The 24,516-nt window shown below is 35.6% G+C and overlaps 1 protein-coding gene across 2 annotated transcripts in view; it reads left to right on the top strand.

Annotated features, from left to right (window-relative positions):
- LOC145276731 (histone-lysine N-methyltransferase SMYD3-like) overlaps nucleotides 1-24,516 on the top strand; it is a 69,739-nt gene that overhangs the window by 35,008 nt on the left and 10,215 nt on the right. For both annotated transcript variants that reach the window (XM_080127954.1, XM_080127955.1), the window contains 5 exons: nucleotides 3,461-3,576; nucleotides 8,739-8,806; nucleotides 13,923-14,031; nucleotides 20,647-20,763; nucleotides 24,299-24,371. In XM_080127954.1, the coding sequence (XP_079984080.1) occupies nucleotides 3,461-3,576; nucleotides 8,739-8,806; nucleotides 13,923-14,031; nucleotides 20,647-20,763; nucleotides 24,299-24,371 (483 nt within the window). The remainder of the gene's footprint in view (nucleotides 1-3,460; nucleotides 3,577-8,738; nucleotides 8,807-13,922; nucleotides 14,032-20,646; nucleotides 20,764-24,298; nucleotides 24,372-24,516) is intronic.

Here is a 24,516-nt window from a genome sequence, read left to right as displayed (position 1 = left end):
ATATATATATATATATATATATATATATAAGAATATCAGTATAGTTATAATCCAAAATCCTAATATTTATTTTTCATGCAAAACAGCTCCTCCAGCATGTTAACATTTTGGTATATTTTTACAGATCTGTTTCGTTATGCAGAAGCAGGGGGTTATTATTATGTAAACACAGTCTCTTTTCAAGCATATAATCTTCAGAAAAATTAGAAATTTTTTCTTAGAAAGAAAAAATGATGACAATATAATTCTGCAACCTCGTTTGTTTGTTTGTTTGTTTTATATATGCTCTGTTGTTATATTTAACATACATTGAGCTTCTAAATAAAAAGTATTGGCATACACAAAGAGTGAAATATTATTGAAAAAACATATTTTGCCCAAACAACATATGTACATATTCCTATTATCTCACGGTATAGTTTATCATCAATTATTACAGATTCTGTGTCTGTATTTTTATTGATATCATTTTCAGTTGGTGTAGAGAGTTTCTTGCATTATTGCGTTCCAAACATTAATAGGATTTAGCCAATGTATCTCTGTAATGTATGTATGACTGATTCATTTTAATCATTCCTTTTTCATGAGTACATTTTATGCTCAGATACCACAATATCTTGCCAAGATCGATCATTTTTTGTTCTTAACACTATGTCACAATTTGATGCGATTAAAATGTCATCGACCCATAAAACTAAAATCAGTAGTTTATTGTCTTTGTTTTGGGTTTACAAACAGGTTCCACTGGACAGTATTTTAATTGTTGTTTAATCATATAATCATGAAATACTGTATTCCAGATTCGGCCGCTCTGCCTCAGACCGCTCAGTGATTTTTTACGTCTCCACAATAAGTTTTATTAATCATTATGAACCCCTTCGGAGAAGTAATATAAATTTCAGTCCGTCGGGATATTTAAGTACGCATTTTTTTACCTCCATTTGATGGGTGTTAAGGTTATATTGCGATGCGATTTGCAATAAAATTCTGATTGTCGTTAGATTTGTGGTCGGTAAAAACTATTCTATACCGTAAATCTGAAAGTATCCTTTAGCAACAAATCTAGCCTTGTGCTGTTAAACGTCTGACGCTGTAGTCTTTTTTGTGTAGACCCATCGGAAGAAATGATATGTTTGCCCTTTGGGAGAGGCACTACCGAATAATATTTTCCGTTAAATCATCTATTTCGCTTTCCATTGCTATTTTTCATTGCTGACAATGTTCCGAATTAATTGCTTCGTTGTTGTCTTCAAGTTTAACGTAAATAAGTTCTTGATGAGCCGTTCCATATAAGTTATCAAATTTAACAAATTTTCATTACTAATGATTATTATATTGTCCAATTTCTACTGTACACTCTTTAACCCTTATCCTTGAGTGGCCTCTTGGCCTTGATAATGTGTTGATACATACGAAAAAAAAAGAAAAAAAAGAAAAAGTCCAATGTGAACAAGTTCTAATTGAATCGTCCCCCTAAGTAATCCAAGTTACAAAATTCCCACTGTTTACTATGCTAAAATCACAATGACTAATGTATACCTATTAACCCTTATCCTCGAGTGGCCTCTGGGCCTTGATAAGTGGTGACACCCATGTAAAAAAAAAAAAAAAAAAAAAAAAAAAAAGCTTTTTAGCGTATTATCCATAGCAATAGTCGACTTGATAATCTTCCAAATTGTCGACCACAAAAATATCGGGTCGTCTTCTGCTTCTTTTTGGGTGAAGTTCTGTTGAATTTTCGACTTTAACATCAGCATCATCGCTCTCATCATTATTAATAAATAACCTTGCCCTGGTCAACGGCGACTTCACTGTCGTCATTTATTTTATTAATTTGGGGAAATATTAATTCATCCTTTTCATATGATGGATTTTTTTAATTAAATGTGTCTGTGAATGTTACACATCGGATTTTTTTTTTCTGGAAAAAAATACTAAGTAGGCTGGGCTGTTTTTATCGTACCAAAGGAATTTTAATGTTTAATTTGCTTTTCTTATCTATAAATGTGAAGCAAGTTGAATCAAATTCATGAATTCTGATTAAATTTGGCTTTCTGCCCCAGAAAGCTTCATATGGGGTTTTAGATAGTCTTTTGTTAAAGGACAGGTTGTGTGTATATGCAGCAGTCACAAGTGCATACGTCCAGAGGTTTTTGGGGAGCTTTGATTCAATAAGTAGACATCTTGTTATTTCAAAAAAGTGTCCACCATGATCTTTCTGCAGTTCCGTTTTTGGTGATGTGAATTAGGGTGCAATTTTTCATGTATGATACGATGGTTAATTAATAAAAGTTCAAAGTCCTTATTAGCGGATATACTTTACTGCACCGTAGGGGGGGGCGTGTCAGTTAAGTATCACATTTGTTCTTTAGGAAATAGATCATTATTAAACCGGAATAATTGTCTACAAAATGTAATGTATACCTGAAATTTTCTCGCCTATCGGTTCCATGAGACCGTTCAAATTACAATGTACCAGTGATAGGATTTTCATGGCCTTCTTGTCTGGCATCTTGTTTTGGTACTTTGTCATTTTACCTTGTGTACAAATGTCGTAGTTTGTCAACTTTTTTTGAAGTTTTTATTTTCATTTCGTCAACCACATTCGGCAACATTTTTGATATATGGAATATTGCAGGGCCCAAATATTTTATGTCATGTCTGCAAATCATGGCAGGCGGTTTTTGGTGAGACTACACTGTTTAAATAATATAATCTTCCATTTTCTTTAATGTTGAATACAGTTCCATTCAGGTACACCAGTTTTGATTTATTGTGGCTAAAGTTTATATTTGCACCTTGTTTAGTGGCGACTTGTACAGAAAATATATTTTGTTTACATTTCCGGATTAGAAGAGCGTCTTCCAGAATACAGAAACAAAGTTCACCTTTATTATTCCTTGGTGAGATTTTAGCATCGCCTCTCTTCAGAATGGTATCGCTTACTCGACTGCAAAACTTAATTACCTCCCCTGTTAACTATCCAATTCAAATCGGTAGATTTTGAAACCAAATCGCTAGATTTTAAAAATGTCGTTTTTCATGAATAATTATTTTTCTGCCTTATCGTTTTCCGTAATTTTTGGATATGTTATTATTTGCGACATGACAATTATGAATGTACCATTTGTTTTACTTTGAAATTCAATATTTTTTCGTTATTATAATATGGAAGCATCTTGATTTCTTCATAATGAAAGCTTTATGGCAGCCATCTTGAAACAGAATTTTCCATAACTATTCATTTGCTAAATACACATCGGTTTGTTTCTTTTCCAGATCTTTTATGCTAGTTTTATTTCAAAATAATAATATTTTTAAATTACAGTCTATAGTACTTTTTGTTTACTTTTTCATGTGTTTCTACAGACAAATGTACTGCTTTGTAATTTGCAAATGCCATTTTCTTATAATTTTTTATTAAAAAATGAGAAATTATTTCATTTGTTTTCTATTTCAGATTATTCTGAAATGAAAACATATCGTGAATGTTATGACAGAAATGAACTTTCGAAATTGGCCGGAAATAAAGTTGAATTGCCTTCGCATGATGTTTTATTGGAAATTTATGGCAAGGTGAGTCTACCGTAGACATTTTTAAATTCCTGTTTGTAAAATGCCTCCAAGAAATCCCGTTTTCTATTTACTGGCAGACTGTCCGGCGTTGCCCGGTCGTAATATACGCATAAATATTATATTTTAATAATTACAGAAACTGAGACATGTGCATGCGAGTATTATCTTTTCTTTTTCTAAATAGTTCCCTTCTTGTAAGAAAAAGTATTATCTTTTATTATTACTCTTAGTATTTATTTATCATCCGTAGTAGCAGCAACATCGTCATTATTATTATTATTATTATTATTATTATTATTATTATTATCATCATTATTGTTATTGGCTCACAAGGAGCTTTTACACAGGTCATCAAAAGATCTCTCCTTGAAAACAGCCTGTGGTGTTCCCTGGAAGCTGTGTGACAACAAGTTTCCCCAGATTTGCGGTACTCTCCACCTCTTTCGATAACATTTGCAAATAAACTTGCATTATCGCAACAGCTGCTTGCCATTGATCTCTCATTGGCAGCAGCTGTTGGTCTTCACTGGAATTTGAGAGGCAATAAGCCTCCCCAAAGTCTCAGTTCTCTTTGCACTTATCCAGCGGAGATCTTGTCTCTCCTCGGTTTTTCCTTCCTCCTTGACTCTACTTGGCTGTTTTGTCTCACTCGTTTTTGTGAGGGAGGGCAGTGATGTGGTAAGTGGGGGATTTGGGTGGGGTTAGAGAACTTCAATGCGGCTTCAATGTTCTTGGTTCCATGTGCCGTTTCATGTTTTGTTTCTGTAGCAATTTGTCTGATCTGCGCGTGTTGCTCATGTGTGTTTGTCTCCACATTCAAGTGTTTTCCTTAATATTTCATCTGTTTTCGTGATAGTTGTTTATTGAATTTTTCCAGCCATTCCTTTGATTCCAATTTTTTCCATTCTTTTTTCAAAGTTTTTCGGGATTGTTCCTAATGCCCCTACTATTTATAGTTATTATTTTTATTTTCTTCATCTTCCATATCCCTTTCAGCTCTCTGGCTAGCTCTGTGTATTTGCTCCGTTTCTCCTTTTGTTTGATATTTACCCTGTGGTCGGCTGGAACAGCAAAGTCTACGATTTGACAGGTTTTTTTCTTTCTTGTTAATTATTACGACATTCAGTCTTCTTGCTTGGATGGGTTTATCAGTTTGTACGTCCATGTCCCATAGGATTTTGTGATTCTCGTTTTCAAGTATTGTTGCAGGCTTATGTTTGTACCACTTGTCTGTCTGTTCGAGATGCAGTTGCTTGCATAATTCCCAGTGTACTGCCCTTCGCACTTGGTCGTGTCTGTTCTTGTATTCGTCTTGGGCCAGTTTGTTGAATCTACTTACTATATGGTTTATCGTTTGTTTGTTGTTGTTTTTTTGTCGTTGTTTTGTCCATAGAGTCTGCATTTGCTGTTTTCTTGTGTTTTGTCGATTTTTGCTTTGATGTGGTTGGTTTTTATTGAGTTATCTTGTGCTGCGGTTATTAAGGATTTAGTTTTTCGGCTTATGTGTCTATTTCTCATCCGTGTCCAAGTGTTTTTGTTATTTTCATCTGCTGTCATCCTAATGAATCTTCCATGTAGTTGTTTTTCTCACCATTTTTCTTTCCTCGTCTTATCTTTTTTCTCTCTCTTTTCTGTTTTGTCATTTTTTTCAGTGTCACCCGCTGCCATGATTATCCTTTCCGTGTTTTGAGTTATGTATTTTTTAATTATTTTTTTTTGTGTCAAGCACACAGTCTTTTATAACTTATTATTATATATATGTGTGTGTGTGTGTGTGTGTGTGTGTGTGTGTGTGTGTGTGTGTGTGTGTGTGTGTGTGTGATTCACACAGTCTTTTAGACAAACTAGTTCTCTTTTGCCTTCTTTTCTTTTCACGTAGAGTCGGTCAATATCGTCCTTTGGGTGTAGTGCATTATGCATAGTCATGAGCTTCCTGGTTTTCTGATCGAGCTGTCTCAGTTCTTCTGTGGTTCACCCTATAAACGGTTCAGAGTATCTTACTAGAGACACTGCACATGTGTTTATACCTTTTATTAGGTTTCTGCTATACGATTTTGTTTTTAGAAGTATCCTTGTTCTTCTGATATATTCCTTTCCGATTCTCTCTTTCATTTCTGTTGCTTTGATGGTGTCTACTTCCAGAACTTCCAAGTATTTACAGGCGTTTTGTTCCCCTAGGGCTCTCATCTCCGTTTGGTTGGGTAGTTTCTTGCCTTCTGTTGTCGCCAGTTTTCCCTTTCTTATAACTAGTAGTGCGCAATTTTCCATACTAAACTCCATTTGGATAACCCTGGCTGAAGATCCTGGTAGTATTTATTAGTGTCTCTAGTTCTTTTTCGATTCTCCCAAAAAGTTTCAGGTCGTCCATGTACATCAGATGGTTCATTTTTTCCCCTCTGTATTAGAGAACTTGCATTCAGCTTGGCACTTTCCTAGTATGTTGTTCAGGGGCACCATGGCTATGTGATAGTGAATCTCTTTGGAAGATGCCTCTTGGTATGTTAATTTCTGTTAGGTGTTGTCCATCAGCTGCCAATTCCAATCTCCATGTTCTCATTGCATTTTTTATTACGTTGATGATTCCGCTTGGTATTTTATACATTTTTAAGCATTCTATTATTCATGTTTGCGGGATCCTATTGTATGCCTTTTTGTAGTCGATCCATGCCATGGCTAAATTCTTTCTCCTTCGTTTTACCTCCTTTAGGATCTTTTGATCCATGTATAGCAGATCATGTCTTCTTCTTTTTCCTTTCTAGCATCCTTTTTTGTTCCTCTGAGAGAAGTCCACGATTATTCAGGGAGTGGTAGATTTGTTCCCTCAGTTGTGCTGTCACTATTTTCCACATAGTGGGTAAGCACGTGATAGGTCTATAGTTGCTGGGAGTGGTTCTTTTCTCTGTGCCCTTCTGTATCAGTGTGGTTTCCTTAATATTTCAGCCGTTTTCATTATCGTTAGGCGTTGTACTTTTGCAGCTATTCCTCTGATTCCAATTTCTGCCATTCTTTTTTCCAGGTTTTTCGGAATTGTTTCTAGTGCTCCTACTATTATCGGTACTATTTTGATTTTCTTCATCATCCAAATCCCTTTTAACTCTCTGGCTAGTTCTGTGTATTTGCTTCGTTTCTCCTTTTCTTTCATACTCACCCTGTGGTCAGCTGGGACAGCAAAGTCTACGATTTGACAGGATTTCTCTTTCTTGTTAATTATTACATCTGGTCTTCTTGCCTGGATGGGTTTGTCCATTTGTATTTCCATGTCCCATAGGATTTTGTTGTTCTCGTTTTCGAGTGCTGTTGCGGGTTTATGCTTGTACAATTTATCTGTACACTCAAAATGCAGCCGTTTGCACAATTCCCAGTGCACCGCCCTCCCCACTTGGTTATGCCTGTTTTCGTATTCCTTTTGGGCCAGTTTGCTGCATTCACTTACTATATGGTTTATCATTTCGTCTCTTTGTCCACAGAGTCTGCATTTGTTGTTTTCTTGTGTTTTATCGATCCTTGCTTTGATATGGCTGGTTCTTATCGAGTTATCTTGTGCTGAAGTTATTAGAGATTCAGTTTCTCGGTTTATATGTCCTTTTCGCATCCATGTCCAGGTGTTTTCGTTATTTTCATCTTTTGTCATTCTTATGAATCTTCCGTGGAGTTGTTTCTCTTCCCATTTCTCTTTTCTCGTTTTGTCTTTTGTCTCTCTGTTTTCTGTTTTGTTGGTTTTCTCCGTGTCTCTCGTTGCCTTAATTATCCTTTCAGTGCTTTGCATTATGTATTTTTCTAGTTCTTTTTTTGTGTCCTTCACACAGTCTTCTATACAGATCAGTCCCCTCCCGCCGTCTTTCCTTTTCACGTAGAGTCTGTCAATATCGTCCTTTGGGTGTAGTGCATTATGCATGGTCATGAGTTTCCTGGTTTTCTGGTCGAGCTGTCTCAGTTCTTCTTTTGTCCATCCTATAAACGGTCCAGAGTATCTCACTAGTGACACTGCCCATGTATTTATACCTTTTATTATGTTTCTACTATATAATTTGGTTTCCAGGAGTTTTCTTGTTCTCCTGAGGTATTCCTTTCTAATTTTCTTTTTCATTTCTGTTACTCTGATGGTGTCCGCTTCCAGAATTCCCAAGTATTTATATTCGTCTTGTTCTCCTAGTGCCCTCATTTCTGTTTGGTTGGGTAGTTCCATGCCTTCTGTCGTTTCCGGTTTTCCCTTTTTTATAACTAGTAGTGCGACCTTTTCCATTCCAAATTCCATTTGGATATCTTGGCTGAAGATCCTGGTAGTGTTAATTAGTGTCTCTAGCTCCTTTTCGGTCCTTGCAAAAAGTTTCAGATCGTCCATGTATCTTGTACCCGGCTTGGCACTTTCTCAGAATACTATTCAAGGCATCATGGCTATGATGAACAGTAATGGTGATAATGAGTCTCCTTGGAAGATGCCTCTTTGTATGTTAATTTCTGTTATGTGTTGTCCATCAGCTGTCAGTTCCAGTCACACAGGCCATCATCAAAGATTTCTCTTTGGGAACAATTTGTGATATTCTTTGGAGTCTGAGTGACAACAAGTCTTCCCAGATTTCCAGTACTCTCCACCTCTTTTGATAACCTTTGCAGAAGAATTTGCATTATCACAAGAGCAACTGACCATTGATTTCTCGTTGTCAGCGACCATTGGTCTTTACTGGAATTTGGGTTTCAATAAACCTTCCCAAGTTCTCAGTCCTTTTTGTACTCATTCAGTGGAGGTTTTGGCTAGTGCTCTTTCTCCTTGCTCTTTCTATCCTCCTTGACTTTCCTCACTTATTTAGTGTGGACCCCAAGTACACTATTGTTACTACTATTCACAAATATAACACAGGGTCGGGTTTCATGCAGGTTGTGACCATTAGGAAATGCCACGTTCAGTAATGATTACTAATAGAAGAGCCTGCTTCTCTTCTGCTGCTTGGAGTCATTTCATTTTAAATGTTTTTAAAGTTCTCTATAAGATTTTCCACGTCTCTGTCTGACATAATTTAACTTGAAATGGTATTTTCGTTGGTTAAAAATGCAGATGTTATAGATACTTAAGAATTATATTATACTATATTCATACAAATTAAATCTTGTTAAAAATTCACCTCCCTAAAATAATTATCTTCCCTCTTCTCTTCTTTTCGTAGATGCTGATAAACTCTTTTCAGATTCCGGATGAATTTCTCAATAAAATCGGAACGGGTTTGTTTCTCAGGTGAGTCCATTTCAGTCTGCTTCTTTGTTAAATACCTAGCTCGTGTGTATAGAGAACTCATTTTGACAAAAACATGCACCTGACGACAGCTGCAAGAAACAATTAAATAATTATCAAATGTACCAAAGGATCATTTGAATAAAAATCATGAACCTGACACAGGCGCCTGTATGGAAAGAAACAACACATTTGATCAATTGTCAAAAAGAAGATACGTTATAAGTATATTTGAAAGGTCATTTTCGACAAAAGGTTACACAGGCGTAATCAAGTCGCACCAAAGTCAGGTCAATTCAGTGAAATGATAATGTCCGAATAAAATGCACTTGGGATGTGACTACAAACAGTAACAATGGCGTCTCAAACGGTTATATAATAACGACTGAAAACGATATCATTGTTGGTTGACAATTAAGGTCCGAGAAGAATCAACCCGTCAAATTCTCGTGCGTGCAATTCCCTCCTAACAACCAACCATCCATAACCGTCACCGACAATAGAGATATATTGTTATATTTTCATATATCAGTGTATAACACAGCAAACATATGTCTTTTGGTAGGAAACTTATCAATTCTAGCAATCGGCCATTCATTAATTAAATATTGTAATTTTGAGTTAATATGACCGAGTTGGTTCAATGATAGAAAATAATATTGGTTCTTGCGCCCTAGCCATCAATAATAGAAATGGATGTCGAAAAATTTAAATTGGCAAATAGAAATTAATTTCTGGCTAGATTTAAAGTCAATTATTAATTTTAATACACTGGTTCTCATTAGATCACTGAAAGTTAAGCAACGTTGAGCCGGGCCAGTAGCAGATGAGTGAGCATTTGGGAATATTAGGCGATGTATGTATTCAGGTTTGGCGGATATAATACTTCAGGGAAATGAACGCTCCTACCTGGCACAGTTCCAGGTCATCTTTGGGTAAAGTGTAGTACCTGTTAGCCTCCTTCTGATATTCTAGAGAGCACAAAAGGTCGCTCGTTTTAATGCACTACCCTCGTCTTCATAGCTCTTTAACTTTTTTAGTTAAAGAAAAAATAGTAAACTTTACTTTTGGAATGACTCTCGTAATTATTTGAAAAAAAAAATTAAAAGTAATTTTTTTCTTTAAAATTATTTTTAAATCATTATTTTACGAACTTGTTATGGCTAGATGATGATGATGATGATGATGATGATGATGATGATGATGATGCCATAGTGTTTATTTAAAAAGGAAAAGGAAAGCAAAATCTGGACTAAACATTTTGAGTTATTTGTTTTTATATTTGTGATGGCAAGTGCTCGTCTAAGCTCCAATCTATGGTTCCCCTTTGCCAAACTTTCACAAAAAACACTCGTCTATCTAAAACCACTATTAATAATTTCTCCCACTCTCTATATGTGCCTAAATGCGGATTTCATGAACAAAGCTTCTTTCCTATAATTGCCAGTTCTTTCAAGCTGACTACAATATGGCCTTCTTCAAGTCCAATGTAAACAAGTTCTTGTTGAACCGTCACCTTAAATAATTACATTACACTAACTTTCCACTACTAACGATTACTATGCTATTGTCCCAATGACTACCATGCACTCGTTAATCCTTATCCGTGAGTGGCTTCTGGTCCTAGATAAGTAATGACTCTTTTGTAAAAAAAATATATATGTGGCACAGTTCCAGGTCATCTTTGGGCAAAGTGTAGCACCAGTCGGTTTGCCTCAAACTCCACACTGGACCCTTCCAACCACCCCCTACCTGACTTTCCTATGCGGACAGACGCCACGCTAGACGATCTGAAAACCACCCCTGCTCAGGTGCATGCTATCATAAAAAACCTTGACACTTCAAAAGCATGTGGACCGATCTCATCCCAGCTGTGCTATTAAAAAAGTGCTCTGCCGAAGTAGCTCCAGTTCTCTTCAAACTCTACAACAAATGTCTTAATGAAGCTTGCTTTCCAGGCTGTTGGAAAACTGCTTCTGTTGTACCAGTATTCAAGAATTCTGGCGAAAGGACTGACCCATCAAATTATCGCCCCATTAGCCTCCCCCCCCCCACTTTTTGCCAAAATATTTGAGGCCTTAATTAACCATGCTCTAGTCCATCACCTTACAGATGCTAAACTTCTGACTGACAAACAATATGGATTTAGACAAGCCCGTTCCACAACAGACATCCTAACTGTAATCTCTGAATGTATATACCATTCACTTGACAAAGCGGGGGAGGGCAGAGTGGTAGCTCTAGATATATCTAAGGCTTTTGACAGGGTATGGCATGAGGGTCTCCTCAGGAAAATTAGATCATACGGTATCACTGGTAGTATACTTAACATAATTAAATCCTTCTTAGATAAGAGAAAAATCCAGGTCGTCCTCAACGATCGTACATCTAAACAATATGATATAAATGCGGGGGTGCCCCAGGGTTCTATCCTTGGACCTCTATTGTTCCTGATATTCATAAATGACCTCCCCGACAAAATTGCCTCTGAGATGGGTATACATGCTGATGACACTACACGCTATGGCAGGCACGTCAGGAAGACAAATGAACACATTTCTAAAGAAATGGCAAAAACACTAGAGGAAGACCTCCAATTTGTGGTGGAATGGGGACAAAAGTGGTTGGTCGCGTTCAATGCCACCAAGACTAAACTAGTTTCATTCAATAATTACAAGAAACCCTCTCTACCACCTATAGCAATGGCCAACGACTCTTTATCTGAGAGTACATCTTTCAAACTCCTTGGCCTAACGTTCACAGGAAACATGAGCTGGAACAATTACATTGAAGGCATTGCCAGGGCCGCTGCAAGAAAGGTGGGCTCTCTCTACTGTGCTAGACAACTACTAACACCTGAAAGTATTCTGTACCTCTATAAGGCCATGTATGGAGTATTGCTGTCACATCTGGACTGGTGCATCTGCTACTAGTCTCTTGCTCCTTGACAAGGTTCAAAAGAGAGTTGCAAACCTGATAGGCCCTGAACTGGCATCTAAGCTTCAGCCTCTGTCCCATCGACGAAATTTTGCATCCCTCTGCCTTTTCTACAAGTATTTTAGTGGTGAATGCTCTGACAAACTGCAATCACTTGTGCCCCCACGACGTGAGCACCCTCAACAAACCCGACAGGCTGCTAAATCCCACCCCCACACTGTAGAGATCCCTAGATGTAAAAGTGCTTTTTACTCCAATAGTTTCTTCCCCAGAATCGCTAGACTCTGGAATTCCATTCCAGGTCCCTGCTTCCCCAACAGTACTGACGTGCAGAAGTTCAAGTGTAACGTGAACCGACATTTTGCTTCCCAAAACCCTACATAGTACCCCAGTAGTTGTTGCCCCTGATAGTAGCCCCCTACACCAAAGTGGCAATTTGCCTTGTTTGGGGTGAAAATGTAATAAAAAAAAAAAATTTTTTTTTTTTTTAAAATATGGGAGAGAAACAAACAGGGTGAAAGAGACACACGCCAACACAAACATAACAATTGAACAATTTGAACTCTATATGGTTGTTGTTGTTGTTGTTGTTGTTGTTGTTGTTGTGGTGGTGGTGGTGGTGGTGGTGGTGGTGGTGGTGGTGGTTCATTTAGAATATTATTGGCATTAGTTTCCCCGGTATCTTTCTAGTTAGAATTCTTTCTAGAAAGACATCGGATGCTTACGGGAGGGATCACATGAGGATTGTCAACATCCCTAAGTGAGAGTGTTTCTCTGGAACGAATAGGGTTCGAACGTGGCATATCCAGCTTGCCAGTCCGTGTCATTAAGGTGAGGAGGAGATTATGTGAAGGAAAGGATTTCTGCATAGATCTCCATCGTCTTAGCTTTACTAAATATGAAGAAAACGTATTACAATGTTTGATTAAAAAGATAAACTTCTTCATCTATAATTAAAATCAATGTTATTCATACGGTTTCATCAATACAATACCATGGACCGGAAAGAGTTACGTAAACAAAATACAAAAATCATTCATGTATCATACCAGTTAAATTAAGTCAGTATCTTTCATCTCGTCTTTCTCCCAAGTACGCAAGCGTCATTCACGCTAGGCGGTTTTAATCAGCTTTCTTGTAAGGAGGGATTTTCATACAAACATTAAATTTACAAGTCTTACAGAAGAGAGAGAGTTGCAAATGGCAGAGGTCATTCTGGTAATTGGCTATCTGGGCTCGCGAAGATGACATCAATAGAAGCCGGACAACGATTCTAGATCGAAATGCGCCGGCAGTGACGTTAAAAAAGTTCAAAATAGGGGGCGCAGAATTCCCGGGGATTTAGTATCAGCGGGACCGGACGACATTTCAGATAATAAACAATAAAAGAATGGAGGAATGTTCTGATGTCATCCGTCCCAATAAAAAGACAAACAACCAGACAATCGAGAAAAAATGCAACCGCGGCACGAAAGCAGGCACATTATATCTCGGTCATTATGCAAACACCCCACCACCCTTGCTGTCAGTATTGTCACTGGAAAATAAACATCGTTCTAATCATTTCTGTTACTTGTTATTAAAAGTACAAGAATTTTTTGGTTTGCATCTGATTGTGGAGGAGGCACGCATAATTGTACGGATTCAAACAAACCACGACTAGCGATCTGGCTAGTCCTATGAATAAAACAACATAAGTGTTCCCCAGATGCATGTAAATCTCCATTAGGTTTTTGCATTTCTTGCAGGAAGGTGTCAATGTTCTCCTACTTACAGCGCCCGGCATTTCCAAATGATCACCCATCTGGTACTAATCAAGCTCAACTTTGCTTAAGTTCAGTAATTTAATGACAACCGGAGTGGCAACGTGATTATGCCCAAATCATTGTTAGAGTCAAGAAATGGATACGACATTCTGTCAATTCGATGCTTAAACTCTGACTTTGAAAAAATGCGAAACGGAAGTTGCTTCCTACGTACAAGTATGTTCTTAGTAACCGGACCGGACAATATATCAATCACTCCGTGAGCGAAAACATGCAATCGAAAAAGAAAACAGATTGTAATCATGTAACTGTTACAGAACTTTTTCTCGTGTTATTTTGTGTAGAAACTAATTTTGTCATCTTTCCGCATAGATTTTAAAACATCGTTCGTGACAAATGTTTTCCATTGTTTGCAGTTCATCGAAACTAAATCACAGCTGTGCCCCGAATTGCGCTTACACCTACAACGGAAGTGAACAAATTATTCGAGCATTGACCCACATTGAACAGCCGACTCCGGAGAAGGTGACTATTACAGATTCTTATTTATATTTTGTCGTTTTCTAATCTCTATCTCTACTATTATATAAAACGAATTGTGTGTGAGTTCCATATGGACTCGAAAACGGTTGAACAGATTTTTTATGAAATTTCACACAAAAGTACTTTTTGCTAGCACGTTCTGTTACCAAAGTTGTGTGCCGTGGTTTACTACCTCCATCTCTTCATCATTCTCGTTCACCGTGTCGTCAGTTTCTCATACCGGCGGCTGCGGACAGAGCGCACACGACGAGTCAGAAAATGGAAGGTGGAACTTTTTTGTTCCACGGTTTGGACTTGTGTGTGTGTGTGTGTGTGTGTGTGTGTGTGTGTGTGTGTGTGTGTGTGTGTCCTCTCCGCGTTTTATTGATGTTACGTTCGTCTGTAAGCTCCCAACTCTTCTTGATCTCTGTCTTGCTCTAAAACTGTCCATGTGTCGTCAATTGCTGCCGGCTATCAACTGACTAGTGGCGATCTCAAATTCCCCACTCGGCTAACCGGAAGCTGCTCTTCCCTCTCTAAGCATTTCATTGACCCCCCACCCCCACCTCCCGTTAAGTGTCGTTGATTCTCTTTGTTATCCGTTCTACAGATTTTTATTATCATTTGTCAAATCTAAAAGCTCGATCTAAAAAATATCTACAGGTTTATTGTTTGTCATTTCCTACTTATCTTTCATGCCACTCTCAGAACTTAGTGACCCAGGTCATCTTCATAGTATCACACTTCATGTGCTTAGCAGCGTTCTTAGATAAGTATTATTGGGATTCATCGGACTACTGTTCTCATCTTTAGTGTGATTTTCAGAACGTTTAGGTCGATATAACCTCTGACCTTCTTCAGGTGTATCTTGTCGAACTTGGGAATGTTTCTGTCGAACTCAGGAATTTGGACGGAATTTCAAGCGGAACCCTTTCGGACCCATGGCACGGTGGTTAGAGTACTTGGAAAAATCAATAGTAAAAGTGGAGGTTGAAGGTTCAATCTTCAGTGCAAGTGACCGAAAAAAACAATTGCGAATTACTTATGACCTTATCCAGTCACGGCTGGCAGAAGAAGAGCACACTACCCCCGTGAAGTAAATAAAGGGTTTCACTTGAAATTCCGCCCAAATTCCCGAGTTCGACAGAAACATTCTCAAGCTCGACAAGATACACCTGAAAAAGCTCGGAGGTTATATCGATCGAAACGTTGTGAAAATCACACTCAAGATGTGAACAGTAGTCTGATGAATCCAAATAATTCGAATAATCAATACTCATCTAAAAAATTCAGAAACGTTCTTAGATAGGTTTTGTATCGGAATGACTTCGATAAGTATCGATAATCGATAATCGATAATCAAAATAATCCGATGAAAGAAGGCAGAGGCGATTTTGACTAAAGTTAACACTTTACACAGCCTAATATCACAAGAGCATTTGAGAAATTTTATATCCACACAAACCGAAAGGCTCGACATACAAAACCAACATTAGGATTAGGAGCGCATTTGAAATTATTTTTTCTTTAGAGCACAATTGCACCATGATACTTGACTTTTTAATTTTAAACTTAAATTCCAGCCAATATCACAGCACAATCGGTAAGGCCAGGCATATAAAATCAAGAGTAGATTCTTTAATATGACAGAGACGCGTTCAAAATTAATTTTTCTGTTTAGAGCACACTTAAACGTGACTTTTGCATTTTAATCTTTTATTTAGACTATTATATATAAAATAATTTTATACAATCGACAGTAGGTTCTCTACAGTGCAATGTAAACTACAATGCATGGTGAACTAAGTCACTGCGATGGATCCCAGGTAATCAATCGATTTGATTAAAAAATGGACAATTTCTCCGATTTTGATGACTATAAAAATAAGGGAGTGTAAAACATTCGTTGATCATCATTCAATCCCAGGCAATGTCAGGTCTCCATGCTAGTTGATTGATATTTTATATTTTATCGGACTTTTTTTTTCATTTTAGAATACATTAGAATAGACAGATGTGATGGAAAGGGAACAAATGAATTAAATTTTATAAAGACGTGCAGACTATCCCACACATCCTCAGAGACTGCCCATAAGCGAAGCATGTTCTGATATTGATCTGAAGGTTGTCTCAGCCATTGCCCGACATAGCCTCCCTGGCACTCACCCTACCCTGGCCCTCGGGGCTTGGCATTCTGGCCCAGATCAAATCACCTTTGTGTAGTATCTGTTCCGGCAGATACTGCACTTAAGATAATTTGTACCAGTCAATGGAGGGGAAACCCTCTATACTGGGACAATTATTATTTTTGGTAACCAGAGTGCCCCCTTTTTGCCTACTTTTAGGGGAGCTGGTTTTTACCTCACATTAAAAACGGCCTTGTGCCTAATTTGCTCAGTGGGGGAGCAAATAAATACCATCTGTTCCGGCAGATACTGCAACCCGACATATAAGACCATTGCCTTTGTGGCAATCAGTTATTGGTCAATGTAGGGGAAATCCTTCATACCAATTGTCACTACCCAGCTCCCCTACTCCCCGGGGAGCTGGTCCCCATTTCCCCTTCACTCTCCACATTAAAAAACGGCCTTGTGCCTAATTTGCTCAGTGGGGAAGCAAATAAATACACAGCCATTGCCCTACAATGGATTTGGAGATAGAGTGAAACGCTATGATGATCAGGATTAGTCAGCAGACGACAATAAAGGGATTCAAGCAGTGTGTGTGTGTGTGTGTGTGTGTGTGGTGTTTTGTGCGTGTGTGTTTTGTGTGCGCATGCGTATGACAGTGTGTGATTGAGTGAGTTGGGAATCGTAGCAATTAATGGTTGATGCATAATGTTAATGTTATCTTTGACTTTCTTTTTTGTCTCAGATGTTGATTGAAGGAAATATCGAGCCTTATATGGCATCAAGGTGAATCCAAAGGGGCGATTTCGAATAAATTCAGAAAATCCTCTGATTGATTCAAAATAGTGTTATTTATTTCTATTAGAGTAGAAAGTGGGACTTGGGTTTGCTTTCGGTAGTCCCGTAAGTCTCGCTTCCCTTGTTTTATTCTTTAGTTCTCGCATTCCATGAGCGACGTTTCTGACAAAGGAGGTTAAATTGCTGTTTTCTGGGTCGGAATCTATCCATATATCACTTATTATCGATTTTAAATATTTTTGAGATCCTTACATCAAATGGCTTCATGCTTTTTCTGAAGCGATTTCCATAAAATAAATTCAGGTGGATGCATACGCGAATCCAGTTGCAGTGAAACGATTATAAGCTTTTTCATTTTAGGTAGGGAAGGGTAAACTTTGCAGCTACAAATGTAATATGAACCGACTGCATATGCGTTGCTACTGCATGCATCAATATACTTGACGTGACTTGCATCAATGAATTTGTATATAAAAACGCTGATTGAATTGAATCGACGATGAGCGAGAAATGTAATTGTATGAGTTGTCTTGAAATAGAAAATAAAACAATCAAATCACTTGTCTAAAATCAAAAGTATTAAAACTTTATTTGAAGGCATTGTCAGTTCTGCTGAAAAGAAGGTGGGCCCCGTTTACTGTGCTAAAAAATTCCTCACGACAGAGAGTATCTTATATCTTTACAAGACCACAAATTAACACATGTATGGAGTATTGTAGCCACGCCTGGGCTGGTGCATCTATTACTAGTCTCTTATTCTTAAACAGGGTCCAAAAACATTCTCAAATCTAATAAGTCCTGCACTATCGGCCAAGCTCCAACCTCTGTCCCATCGCTGCAATGTTGCATCCCTGTGCCTGTTTTACAAGTACTTTAAGGGAATGTGTTCTGAACTTATAACACTTGTGCCCCCTCGACGTACATACTTTCGACTAACCTGACAAGCAACAAACTCCCACCTCTTCACTGTTGAGGTCCCTAGATGTCAGAAAGCCTTCTACTCTGTAGTTTTTTTTTTCCTCTGACTGCTAGACTTTGGAATTCCGTCCCTGTTTTCTGCTTCTCTGACTGTACTAACCTTCAGAAGGTCAAATGTAATGTGAACAAACATCTTACTGCTCAATTCCCCACATTCCCCTGTTAGACACGAGCTCAAATAGTAGCCCCCTTACCATCCAAGTGGCTTTATGCTTTGTTTGGGGTGAAAACGAGCAAAAACAAAAAGAACTTTATTTTGTTAGATGTGCCACTAATGAATTCACATAATAAAAACACTAATTGAAACGGATCGATGACAATTATATTTCTATTTTCAATACAGATTGGAAAACATGAATAATTTGCATATTTATTTTATAAAACTATTTGTAATAACTACGAGAGTCGCTCCAAAAGTAAAGCCTCTTATTTATTTTAGTTGAAGAGATACAAAGACAGAAGTGGTACCATGAAAACGAGCAACCTTTTGTGCTCTACATAGTCAGCACCATTCTCAATGCACTTTTTTGCCAGCGATGAACGATGGTTGTTCATGGGTGTCCGGAGCGTGCTTATCATTCAAAAAGTTCCAAAAGTAAAGCCTCCTATTTCTTTCTCAAAATGTTGGAGAGTTACAAAGACAGGAGTGGTACCATTAAAACGAGCGACCTTTTGTGCTCCAGAATTTTTTATATATACAGTAGCGCCCAAAACTAAGGGACAAAATTTTAAAACCTAATATTTGTTAGAAATAATAACTGTGAAAAGCTGAAATTTTGACAACTGGTAGTCGTTATCATCCATATTAACATCCTAAAATTTGAATCATTTGCAAGACATAGTTTCAATCATGAACTTGTTTTGTTATGTTTTGGTTTTGATTCTAGCAAAGCCGGGCTGAACTGCTAGTATTTAAGAAAATTCACATTTGTTTTTCCACAGTCCAACCATATTGATTACAAATAAACTTCAGTCTTTGTTCCTATTTACAATGCCTCCCCACGAGGGCAGAGTTAGACACCAGGGTCGTTTTTTAATGTGGAGAAAAGGAACAAAAATAAAAATTGTCTCAGTCGTGAAGGATTTCTCCTCCACTGACAGAGAACAAGAAATTGAAGTGCAGCATCTGAAAAACAGATACTACACTTTGATCTTGTCCCGAAGGCCAAAACTTGTCGACATAGTTTCAATCATGAAACTATGTTTTGTTATGTTTCAGTTTCGATTCAAGCTGATGGCACTCAAATCATGTGTTTTTTTTTTACTTTTTGATCATGACTTTGTATTAGGTACAATATAATATGAAATATCTTTAATCAAATGCACACTCCTTTCCAAAATCCAACCATATTAATTACAAATAAACTTCAGTATTTGCTTAACTTGCAGACATAGTTTCAATCATGAAATTATGTTTTAGTTCCGGTTTCGATTTTAGCTGATGGCTCTCAAATCATTTTTTTTTTTTTTGCATTTTCTTTATTACTATCTATTGGGTACAATATAATATGAAATAATTTATAATATTGAGTACAAATAAACTTCAGTATTTGCTTAACTTGTAGATATAGTTTCGATCATGAAACTATGTTGTCATGTTTTGGTTTCGGTTTCGATTCTAGCTGATGGCACTCAAATCATATATATATATTTTTACTTTTGAAATCATGACTATACCTTGGGTGCAATATAATATGAAATAATTGACTCTATAATAATAAATGCAAAATCTGCGTAAGTTATTTAAGCATATTTTATGACCGGGGATTGCTGAGTGCCCTTGCTAGTAATATTATAAAATCATTGCATGAAAAATATTGTAAAATTCGGATCTTACCAAAGTTAATTTTGTTAATTGGGCGGGTAGATCAGCTATTGCATATTTTAATTGATACTGGATTAACGAATGCTTGCAAAATAACAGGAAAATGTGATAGGTGAATGGCAGAGGTCAACTGGAGTGAAATAAGCTAAAAACATAAATAAACAAAAATTTTAAAACTTTAGAAAACATAAAAACGTTGCTCTTGTGTATGGGTGAGTAAACGAGGACTTATTTCTTTAAATCTGAATTGTTCTAAAGTACAAAAAGAAAAGACAAATCATTAGTATCTGTTTTTTATTCGTTTTTATTCATTGAGAATGGCGGTTTTCACGCATATTGCCACTTATAACGTAAGGAGTTACTATTTGAGATCGTGTCTAATAAGGAAGTGTAGGGAGTTGAGCAGCCAGATGTTTGTTCGCATTACATTTAAATTTTAACAGGTTTGTACAGTCAGAGAAGCAGGAAACGGAGGGAGAGGTTTCATTCCAAAGTCTACCAGTCTGAGGGAAGAAACTATTAGAAAAGGAGGATTTCCAGCATCTAGAGACGTCAATAGTGAAGAGGTGTGATTTTGCTGTTCACGGCTAAACATCGGGGGCACAAGTGCTATAAGTTTATGAGAGCACATTCCATAGAAATACTTGCAAAACAATCGGCGATGGGACAGAGGCTGGAGCTTGACCGATAGTGCAGGAGTGCATGACTGCAGGACCTATTCGATTTGGTACTCGTCTTGGGATCCTGTCTAAGATTGAGAGACTAGTAGTAGATGCATCAGCCAAGATTTGACAATACTCTATGTGTGGGCGAATTGTGGCTTCGTAAAAATGTAGGATGGTCTGGATTTTAAAATATCAAAACTTTATTTGTTTATTTATTTTTTAGATGTTTGTGAGTTACATCGACAATGCGATGCCGAGCTGGGAACGCAGGGAACTGCTTTGTCAAAACTACTATTTCCACTGCATGTGTCGGTGGTGCGTTCAGGAAAGCAAACAAATTGTAAGCATTCGTTTTGTTTTTTGTTTTGTTTTGTTTTTCTTAACACATTTTTTCTTAACACATTTTTTTCTTAACACATTTTTTTTCATAACACATATTTTATTTCATAACACATACTTTTTTTTCTTAACACATATTTTTTTTCATAACACATATTTTTTCTTAACACATTTTTTTATAACACAGATTTTTTCTTAACACATTTTTTTTGATAACACAGATTTTTTCTTAACACATTTTTTTTTTGATAACACAGATTTTTTCTTAACACATATTTTTTTTCATAACACATATTTTTTTCTTAACACATTTTTTTTCTTAACACATTTTCTTGATAACACATATTTTTTTCGTAACACATATTTTTTTCTTAACATAATTTTTTTCATAACACATATTTTTTTCTTAACACATATTTTTTCTTAATGCATATTTTTTTTTCTAAAGACATATTTTTTTTCATAACACATTTTTTTCTTAACACATATTTTTTATAACACATTTTTTTCATAACACATATTTTTTTTCTTAACACATTTTTTCATAACACATATTTTTTTCTTAACACATTTTTTATAACACATATTTTTTTTCATAACATATTTTTTCTTAACACATATTTTTTTATTAACACAATTTTTTTCTTAACACATATTTTTGTCTTAACACATATTTTTTTTCTTAACACATATTTTTTTCTTAACATATTTTTGTTCTTAACACATATTTTCTTCTTAACATATTTTATCTTAACACATTTTTTTGATAACACATATTTTTTCTTAACACATTTTTTTTGATAACACAGATTTTTTCTTAACACATATTTTTTTCATAATACATATTTTTTTCTTAACACATATTTTTTTTTCTTAACACATTTTTTTTTTCTTAACACATTTTCTTGATAACACATATTTTTTTCTTAACACATATTTTTTTCGTAACACATATTTTTTTCTTAACACAATTTTTTTCATAACACCTATTTTTTTCTAAACACATATTTTTTCTTAACGCATATTTTTTTTCTTAACACATATTTTTTTTTCATAACACATTTTTTTCTTAACACATATTTTTTTTATAACACATTTTTTTCATAACACATATTTTTTTCTTAACACATTTTTTCATAACACATATTTTTTTCTTAACACATTTTTTATAACACATATTTTTTTTCATAACATATTTTTTCTTAACACATATTTTTTTATTAACACATTTTTGTTCTTAACACATATTTTTTTATTAACATATTTTTTCTTAACACATTTTTTTCATAACACATATTTCTTTCATACCACATATTTTTTTATTAACACAATTTTTTTCTTAACACATATTTTTTTCTTAACACATTTTTTTTGTAACATATTTTTTTTCATAAGACATTTTTTCATAACACAATTTTTCTCATAACATTTTTTTTCATAACACTTTTTTTCATTACATATATATTTTTTCATAACACATATTTTTTCATAACACATATTTTTTTCTTAACACATATTTTTTCATAACACATATTATTTTCTTAACACATATTTTTTTCTTAACATATATTTTTTCTTAATACATATTTTTTTCGTAACACATATTTTTTTCGTAACACATATTTTTTTCTTAACACATATTTTTTCTTAACGCATATTTTTTTTTCTTAACACAATTTTTTTCATAACACATATTTTTTTCTTAACACATATTTTATCTTAACGCATACTTTTTTCTTAACACATATTTTTTTTCATAACACATTTTTTTCTTAACACATATTTTTTATAACACATTTTTTCATAACACATATTTTTTCTTAACACATTTTTTTATAACACATTTTTTTTTCATAACATATTTTTTCTTAACACATTTTTTTTTATTAACACAATTTTTTTCTTAACACATATTTTTTCTTAACACATATTTTTTTTCTTAACACATTTTTGTTCTTAACACATATTTTTTTTCTTAACACATTTTTTTTTCTTAACACATATTATATCCACCCTTTTTTACAATATCCCCAAATCTACTGAAAATTGTTTTTAAAAAGTAAATTCTGCAAATTTTCATAATCCATAATATAAAATGGAGTTGTCTGTGTGTTTTTAAGTTTGTATCTTTGTATGTTGATATAAAACTTCAAAAATGCACAACAAACTCCTACAAAGTTGATATTTTTAATCAGTGTAACATTGGAAAAATAATATTTAAAGTTAAGATTCATTCTTGTTGAGGGTGGGGGATCAAATGGTCATTTATATCATTTAGAGGGGATACCATTCAAGTATATAGAAATACAGCACGGACTGTCTCAAAGTGCTTCTTTTGAAACAAGATTGTTTGACCCGTGGCCGTTCCTTGTGTTGGGATAAGCAGCGACATCGGAAGTGGACAGCTGAGTCTGTTCGAGCACACTTCTTCAAACATGTGGTGAACGTGTTAAACCACCTGCCGAAAGAAGTGGTATCTGCAGAGTCACTCAATACCTTCGAAGTCAGACTAGACAAACATTGGCAGAAACATTCGCTCCGCTTTGACTACAAATCTACAGATTATTGAGAGACTGTAATCTCGGTATATGTCTGTGTTCCTTCTCACCGCGAATTCTATTGTGTTGTATTAATGTTATCAAGAATTAAACAGATATGTTTTGTATCGGAATATCTGCGATAAGTATCGATAATCGATAATCGAAATAATCCGATGAAAGGAGGAACGGTCCAATTTTGACCAAAGTTAACACCTTACACAGCCTAACTTCACAAAGCCATTTGAAATTTATATTAACAATGTTATCAAATGTTATGAAAGTACTTGAATACAGTTCTAATTAAATACATGTTTAATTATTAACAAATAACATTACTTACTTTACTATATTTGGTTGGAATAAAATTTTCCTTTCTAATGGCACGTATCCAAATTGAGAAAATTTAGAAAAAAGAAAATATATGCACTTTGGGGCCTTTTGGATAATTTCCCCGGCAATTTGGAACAACGCAAGAATACACCATGTTAGACAGCAAACTGAAAACTAGACAAAACTGCTGCTGATAGCCTATATCATATCCCTACAAGTGAATCTGATAATGACGTCACGCTGTCATGTGCATCGGCCTTCTTTACTCTCGGTAGCCACGTCTGTACTGAGAGGGAGATGACTGATCACCTGAATTCTTAAATACTGGGCATACCAATGAGATTTTCCAGGGTGTTGGGAAGCATTTCTCCTTAAGACAATGCTTAAACAGCATTGTAAGTATGGGAGCTATTTCTCGTTTAAGCATTTTGAGCACTACAATAGGAATGCCGACAAGGCCAGTTGCTTTACTGGAATCAAGGTTTTTGATTAGCTTGGCAACATCACACACAGATATTTGTATGTCGACACACACACACACACACACACACACACATTCTCACTTTTATAGATATACAGATTGTGTTTTTGTTATTTTTTTAAATGGAGATAAACATATCCAATCCATATTTTCATTGAAGGAATTTTTTTATTATTTGATTTCAGGATCAAATCATGACAAGTGTTCGATGTCCAGATTCTTTGTGTTTCGGATTCTCCGGGTTCACGAAAGATGAATGTAAGTGGATCACCAATCGAATCAACACTTTGTGTTAAGGTTTTCCTTCCCCGGTATTTTATTGAGATACCAACTCAAAACATAGCCTTGCACCCCTGGAGGGGCATACCCCATCCACAACTTTGTAGATGTTTTTGTAGCGAGG

Source organism: Euprymna scolopes, chromosome 5, assembly GCF_053919585.1.
Source record: "Euprymna scolopes isolate OS-2025 chromosome 5, ASM5391958v1, whole genome shotgun sequence".
NCBI lineage: Eukaryota > Metazoa > Mollusca > Cephalopoda > Sepiida > Sepiolidae > Euprymna > Euprymna scolopes.
This window is presented reverse-complemented; position numbering and strand designations above follow the sequence as displayed.